At 40.6% G+C, this 7,875-nt stretch overlaps 1 protein-coding gene across 1 annotated transcript; it reads left to right on the top strand.

Moving 5' to 3' along the window:
* The first annotated feature begins 2,243 nt into the window (after positions 1-2,243).
* On the top strand, positions 2,244-7,448 carry LOC145983100 (uncharacterized). Its single transcript, XM_083116371.1, has one exon. It carries the CDS (start codon positions 2,244-2,246, stop codon positions 7,446-7,448), a length of 5,205 nt encoding a protein of 1,734 aa, XP_082972497.1.
* Positions 7,449-7,875: the final 427 nt, after the last annotated feature.

The following is a 7,875-nucleotide window of genomic DNA, read 5'->3' as shown; positions in this document are numbered from 1 at the left end:
GCTGAAGTAAAGAAAAAAAGTTATGTCACGAAGTATATAGAAGACGATGTTGTTAGTTTGTTGCTAAGCCCACTTTTATGCTCAGATATGCTAATCGAGACTAAACCTACAGTTTAACGTGTAGTCCGAACCAGTGTGCAATGTGTTTCCACCAGAGGAGGGGGAGGGGGGTCGAACACAGGACCTCTTCATTATAATGCGACAGCGTTATGCCATTGGGGGGAAAAATATACAGAAAGAACTCGCACCAAACGTGGCATTTTATCACCACAGAAGATGCGTCTGTTTTAAGAGGGTGATTGCCTGAGACAAATATTTGAGACTTTCGGAAAACAACGTCATTGATCACGGATATAGCTGCCTTGATCCACTAATGAAACGCTGTGCGATTGAAATTACCACCTCAACTTTCTAAGATGTATAAACTAATGAAACTCCATTTCTGGAAGAGTAAGTTCTGGTTGATTTGTTTTATTGTAAGTCATTTTTCTGCTAATTTTCATAATGACGACGTTATAAGGTTCAATGGTGAGTAGATGAAAGTAACGAAGGGGCGAAAGCAAACACACGCTGACACTCAAAATACAAACCCTCATAAATTATTACTTTGACTGCGGTTCCAGGTGCCAGGGACTCGTTGTCCTGAAATAATAAAGTTTACAGGGTATGCTGCACAGGATGAAGGTTGACATTGTAGTGTGTTCGAAATGGTCACGCCATACAAAGCAATGAAAAATAGATGAAGTATTACTGGTAGGATGAACAACTTCGATGAATTCCTTGTGTCCTAAATCATTTTGTTACCTCAAAAAATATGTTCATGTAACCACACGTGTATTACTTCTCCCGCATTAGTAATATGACAGTTCTTCAGAAAACTAATAGCAACTTAGCTAATAATGTCTTAAATTCTGAACAGATTTCTCAATCTTACTTGTTTATTACTTATGACGAGTGATATTTTGTCAAAATAGCCCTCATTAGCCTAGGAATACTTCATAGACAATGAACAAATAATTTGTCTTGCGTGTGTGTTTCAAATCATTCCTAATAAGACGTTCATTTTAATCCAAACATTCAGTGGCGGCGATTAGGAGGAGCGGGAAGTGGGGGATGCAGTTCCCCAGCCAAATTTTGCCACTTTTTGCCCCCGCACTATGGCCTCTTTATGCTAAGCCTTTTCTACCAAGAAAACGTATATTCAGGGGTGCCCACAGGCGGGATTATGGCACAGGCTGCGTCATCGAGATTCTTCGGGAATTTTTCCCTTCAAATAAGGTAAAATTGAACATTTATACATTTTTACAAAATACAGGTAAAAATTTTACACCTTAAATTCACCATATTTAATCCATTTGTTTGGGATAGATTAGTGTATGTATTATTATTTGTGTTATCAATGTGTGAAAATTTGTATATCTTAAGTATTCATTATACTTGTCGCCACTAGGTGGCAGGACAGTGCAGACTCTGCTTCGGAGACTGTGCAGGGCGTGGTACATATCGGGAAATACCCGCACTGTACGAGAGAACAGCGAGAGACATTGCTACACGGTGGTCGACTCCATTCCAATGTAGTCTAGTGTCAGTGTACATTAAATAGTGTATATAATCAGTCCAGTGTTTAAATAAGAAACGCAACATTTTATGGTCATCTCCGGGCAGGATTAGTTTACCAAGGGAACAATCTCTGTGAGATATGACGTGTTACGCATCAGAAAAAACGTCTCAGCTCGCCCGCCATGGAAAGAACGAGTGTTTTCGCGCGGTGTCGAAGTGACTTTGTATGCAGTGTTCCAGTTACAGATGTGTACTGACATTCGTACTTACGTCAATGTACGGTTGCATGTTATGTGCTCAATCGTAGAACTTTCTGTGTTACAGTACTTATTTCGTATTACGTGTAATTTTCGATCACAACCGTTACGCGTGTGGTTTGAACAGACATTCCGTATCGTTATCGTGCGTACGTCGAATGTTTTGTTATAAGACCGAGTTATACACGGTTGTATTCAGTGGACAATAAGTTATCTGCTACGATAACTCATCACGGGACTGAGTATCATAAATTTGGACAGTTTCAAGCATCCACTACAGTATCCTGCTGTCGGCTGAAGTGACGTCATCGCCAACACCCAGGGAAGCTTCAGGTCAAGGTCAGTAGTTAGATAGGCTCGCACCATATTTTGTTTACTCTTTCCTCACGTACAATTTCCTACATATCTTTCCCTCTTTCTTTCGCGATGGATGAAGAAGAGAAAAGAGTGTTGATACGTAAGAGAGCTGGATTTAGGGGCCAGTTAACACGAACACAAGCATTTGTTAATTCCTTTGAAGATATGGGGGAAGTTCAAGAAGTAAGGGTCCGTTTGCAGAATTTAACACCTTTGTGGGAAAAATATGATGAAGTTCAAACACGTTTAGAAGTAGAAGATATAAACGAGAATCATGAACCTCATAGGGGGGATTTTGAAGAAGTTTACTACAAGGTATGGGGTAAAATGGAATCCATTATAGAGAAACATAAACAAACACAAGCTGCACCTACAGATGGATCGGATGTTGTAAACAATGCTTCATCATTAGGCACCAAGCACATCAAATTACCCACGGTATCTTTACCCACGTTTCACGGTAATTATCAGGATTGGTTAGCATATTCAGATGCATTTCAGGCTATGGTTCATACAAATGACAATATTCCTAAAATACAGAAATTCCACTACTTGCGTTCATCATTAGAATCTGAAGCAAGAACACTTATCGATACTTTGCCCATGACTGATTCAAATTACGATATTGCATGGCAATTGTTGAAAGATAGGTATGAGAATAAACGACTGATAGCAGCAAGTCATGTCAATAACATCTTGCATGTGAATGCAATTAACAAGGAAAATGCCACAGAATTACGTCAGTTCATCAATGATGTCACCAGTAACTTAAATGCTCTTCGAGCCCTTGAATTACAAACACCGTTAGAAGATGTTATTTTGATACATCATTTTTTGGCTCAACTAGATTCTCACACAAGAAGGGAATGGGAATTAAGCCATACCGATCAGTCGTTCCCTACACTAAAGGAACTGTTCACCTTTCTAGAACAAAAATGTCAAGCTTTGGAATCAATGAAGTCTGTTCACGTAAACAAAAATGTCAATGAACACAAGGTTAGCCCTAAACAGAAACACATCCGTCAGTCAAATTCTTACCTGACAACTACAAATACACAATGCTATTTCTGTAAATTAGCACATTCCTTATATTCATGCAAGTCTTTTGCAGGCGCAAGTCTGAAGCAGAAACAAGAGTGTGTGCGCAACAACAAACTTTGTTATAATTGTCTCAGATCGAATCATAATTTTAGGAACTGTACTTCAGGTAATTGTAGACGCTGTGGATTGAAACACAATTCATTGTTGCATCCAGACGAAGGCGGTAAACGAGGAGGTCCTCTAAGGCAAGACCAGCCAAGGAATGACTCACCAGACACGAGGAATGAAGCTGCAAGGACAACTTCAGTACAATCTTCATACTGCACATTTAAGAGTAAACCAAGATCACACGTTCTGCTATCGACAGCTTTAGTAGAAGTCATCGATTCTAGGGGACAGCCACATACATGTAGAGCTCTCCTGGACAGTGGTTCTCAGTCAAATTTCATCAAGGAAGATCTTGTCCAGAGACTACAGTTGCGAAAGCAGAAAAATCATATTCCAATCAGAGGAATCAATAATGTTTCATCGGAAGCCAAGCACAGTGTAGACATTCAGCTGCGCTCAAGAGTGTCAGACTTCCAGACTTCACTTACTTGTCTGATACTCCCACGCATCACAGGGAACGTACCTTCTCAAGTTATTCATCATGAACATTGGAACCTACCAACCGACATTGAGTTAGCAGATCCAGATTTCTACAAACCAGAAAGGATAGATCTACTAATTGGATCGGAACTTTACTTGCACTTACTTCTTCCTGAAAGACAAACGAGAGATGAAAACTATCCAGTTCTTCAAAATACCGAATTAGGTTGGATTTTAGCTGGTCGGATGGAACAGCCTGTAGAACCTAGTACACCCACAGTAGCATGTTTTGTACGCATGGAAGACAATTTGGATTCTCAATTACGGCGTTTTTTCGATTTGGAGGAAATGTACTCGAAACCAAAAACAGCTGAAGAAGTAGCTTGTGAAAACCACTTCAATCAACTCACCACCAGAGATGAAACAGGGCGTTTCATTGTTCGTCTCCCATTTCGATCAGATCATACAGGGCTAGGACATTCATACAACCAGGCATTATTCAGATTACATCAGTTAGAGAAGAGGTTTCAACAACAACCAAAGTTGAAAGAGGAGTATGGCAGAATACTCGAGGAGTATGAAATGTTGGGACACATGAAGCCAGTACAACCAGATCCAAATGAAGCTGATGACGTGTCATACTATTTACCACATCATCCAGTGTTCAAACCTAGCAGCAGCAGCACGAAAACCAGAATTGTTTTTGATGCATCAGCAAAAACAACAAATGGACTCTCATTAAACGATATACTGATGGTCGGTCCAACCACACATGACGATATTCAGTCTATAGCTCTTCGCTTCAGAACGCACAAGGTTGTATTTACGGCAGACGCCGAGAAGATGTTCAGACAAATCCTGATTCATCCAGATGACACTAAGTTTCAACGCATACTTTGGAGAAAATCTACAGATATGCCAGTACAAACGTTCGAGCTCACAAGAGTCACATTTGGTTTGGCATCATCACCATTTTTGGCGACCAAAACATTGCAGCAGTTAGCTGAAGTGGAAGCAACCAAGTTTCCGAATGCATCCAAAGTTTTACAACGAGATGTTTACGTTGATGACCTTCTCACCGGAGCCAACAGTATTGAAGAAGCTAGACAATTGCAAGGAGAACTAATCGATTTACTGAATTCAGCAGGATTCACTTTGAAGAAATGGTGTTCTAATCATCCAGAACTTCTTGAAGCAGTACCAACTACTCATAGAGAAATGCAACTACCATTTCAGTTCGACAAGGGAGCAAGCGTTACGGCTTTAGGCCTCACGTGGGATCCAGTCACCGATAAATTGCAAGCAAATAACAAGGAGATAGTGTCATGTTATGAAGACAACATCACTAAACGACAAGTAGCTTCTATTGTCGCATCAATCTTTGATCCTTTGGGACTAGTGAGTCCAATAGTAATTTCTTACAAGATATTTCTACAACAATTATGGTTCCATAACATGGAATGGGACGATAAGTTACCAGATAAACTCAACATGGAGTGGAAACGTTTGTTTCGACAGTTACCAAACATTAATCAGATACAAGTTAGCAGATTTGTGCTAGTTCAAGGAAAAGTGGTTGACATTCAACTCCACGGATTTTCAGATGCATCGCAAGTTGCATATGGCTGTTGTTTGTATCTTAGATCAACAAATGAAAATGGTGAAACCACTGTACATTTACTTTGTTCACGTTCGCGTGTGGCACCTATAAGAAGAATCACTCTTCCTCGTCTTGAATTGTGCGCTGCCTTGTTGCTGGCGAAACTAACACACAAGGTGTTACAACTACTACAATTGCAAGTCAGTAGAATCAATCTATGGACCGATTCGAAGATCGTACTGGCGTGGCTCGCATCACCTGCAAGACGATGGAAAACCTTTGTAGCGAATAGAGTTTCACAAATTCAAGAATGTACTAAGCCTCAGTACTGGAAACATGTAGTGTCAGCACAGAACCCCGCAGATTTAATCAGCAGAGGGACAAATGTAGACTCACTACACACCTCTCAAATGTGGTTTCATGGCCCTGATTGGCTATCACTTCCAGCAACAGCATGGCCTTCGAGTCCAACATCGTCAAGGGATGATGACTTCAAACTCGACGAACTTGAAGAACAAAGAACAACTACAGTAAGTCTAGTCACAAATGCACCAACAATAGAATTTATCAGCAGATTTTCGTCGTTATTGAAACTTCAAAAAGTGATTGCATATTGTTTGAGATTTCTACACAATGCGAGGAACAAACAAGAGAAACACATAGGATCATTGTCAGCAAGTGACTTAAGATCAGCATTGCATACTTGCATTAGAAGCATGCAACACGAAGTTTATGGCAAGGAAATAAGAGAATTGTCTTCTAACAGTCAGGTGTCAAAGGATAGTCAACTTTTAGACTTGCATCCTTTCTTCGATGACAAGCAAGTACTCAGAGTTGGAGGAAGACTTAGACACTCGCAGCTACCATATGATAGCAAACATCAAATCATATTGCCACCGAAACATCATTTAACTGAATTGATCATTCTTTCAGAACACCACAGGCTATTACATGCAGGACCACAACTCCTTATATCTTCATTACGACAGGAGTACTGGATACCAAGAGCCAGACAAGTGGTCAGAGCTATTCTGCATAAGTGCCTCATTTGTTTCAAATTAAGAGCATCTATTTCCAACCAACTCATGGGACAATTACCACCATCCAGAATACAGTCCACTAGACCATTTCTAAACACTGGAGTTGATTACGCTGGACCAATTATCATCAAGCCGTCAATCACTAGAAGCAAATCAAGGCTGAAAGCATATGTAGCAGTATTTGTATGCTTTGCCACCAAGGCTATACACCTAGAATTGGTCGGAGATCTCAGCACTAAGTCATTCATTGCTGCTTTGCAAAGATTTACAGCACGCAGAGGAAAATGTTTGAACTTGTACAGTGACAACGGAAGAAATTTCGTCGGTGCCAATCGTGAATTACAAGACTTGAAGAATTTATTCCAATCATCAGACTTCAACAAGTCTTTAGAAGACCATGCAGCTCAGGAAGGATTCAAATTGCATTTTCTACCACCTAATAGCCCAAATATGGCTGGACTTTGTGAAGCAGGAGTGAAGTCCATGAAGCATCACCTGAGGAGAATCGTAGGGAACTCTGCTCTCACTTTCGAAGAACTTGAAACACTCTTAGTTCAAATCGAAGCCTGTCTTAACTCAAGGCCCCTCACAGTATTGTCACATGACCCTACAGATCCCAGTTTTATAACCCCTGGCCATTTCCTTATTGGTGCACCCCTAACTAGTTTTCCTGAGCCTAGTCTAACTAACATCAAAGAATCCAGTTTATCCAGATGGCAGAGATTGCAGCAGATGTACCAACAACTATGGGACCGTTGGTCAAAGGACTACTTGCATTCCCTGCAGCAGAGGGCCAAGTGGAACACCCAAAAGAAGAATTTGGAACCAGGAACAGTGGTTTTAGTGAAGGAAGATCACCTACCTCCACTTACATGGAAACTTGCTATAGTTGAACAAGTGCATCCTGGTGCGGATGGACTAGTGCGTGTTGCAACTGTTCGCACTTCGTCTTCAACTTATAAACGTCCAGTTAACAAACTAGTGCCTCTTCCAGTAGATCATTAGTTGTACTTTTGTTGATCGACTCGATCAAGAGGGGGGACTATGTTTGGGATAGATTAGTGTATGTATTATTATTTGTGTTATCAATGTGTGAAAATTTGTATATCTTAAGTATTCATTATACTTGTCGCCACTAGGTGGCAGGACAGTGCAGACTCTGCTTCGGAGACTGTGCAGGGCGTGGTACATATCGGGAAATACCCGCACTGTACGAGAGAACAGCGAGAGACATTGCTACACGGTGGTCGACTCCATTCCAATGTAGTCTAGTGTCAGTGTACATTAAATAGTGTATATAATCAGTCCAGTGTTTAAATAAGAAACGCAACACCATTAGATGAAGAAAAGAAAGTGTTTAAGGTCATTATTGAAGGTGCGAGGGGGGGGGGGAATAAATATCCAACTCTTATATATTAGGCCTTAATTGACA

This window comes from Lepisma saccharinum, unplaced genomic scaffold (genome assembly GCF_977018435.1).
Source record: "Lepisma saccharinum unplaced genomic scaffold, izLepSacc3.1 HAP1_SCAFFOLD_645, whole genome shotgun sequence".
Taxonomy (NCBI): Eukaryota; Metazoa; Arthropoda; class Insecta; order Zygentoma; family Lepismatidae; genus Lepisma; species Lepisma saccharinum.
The sequence above is the reverse complement of the archived record's forward strand: the minus strand, read 5'-3'. Positions and strand labels throughout refer to the sequence as shown.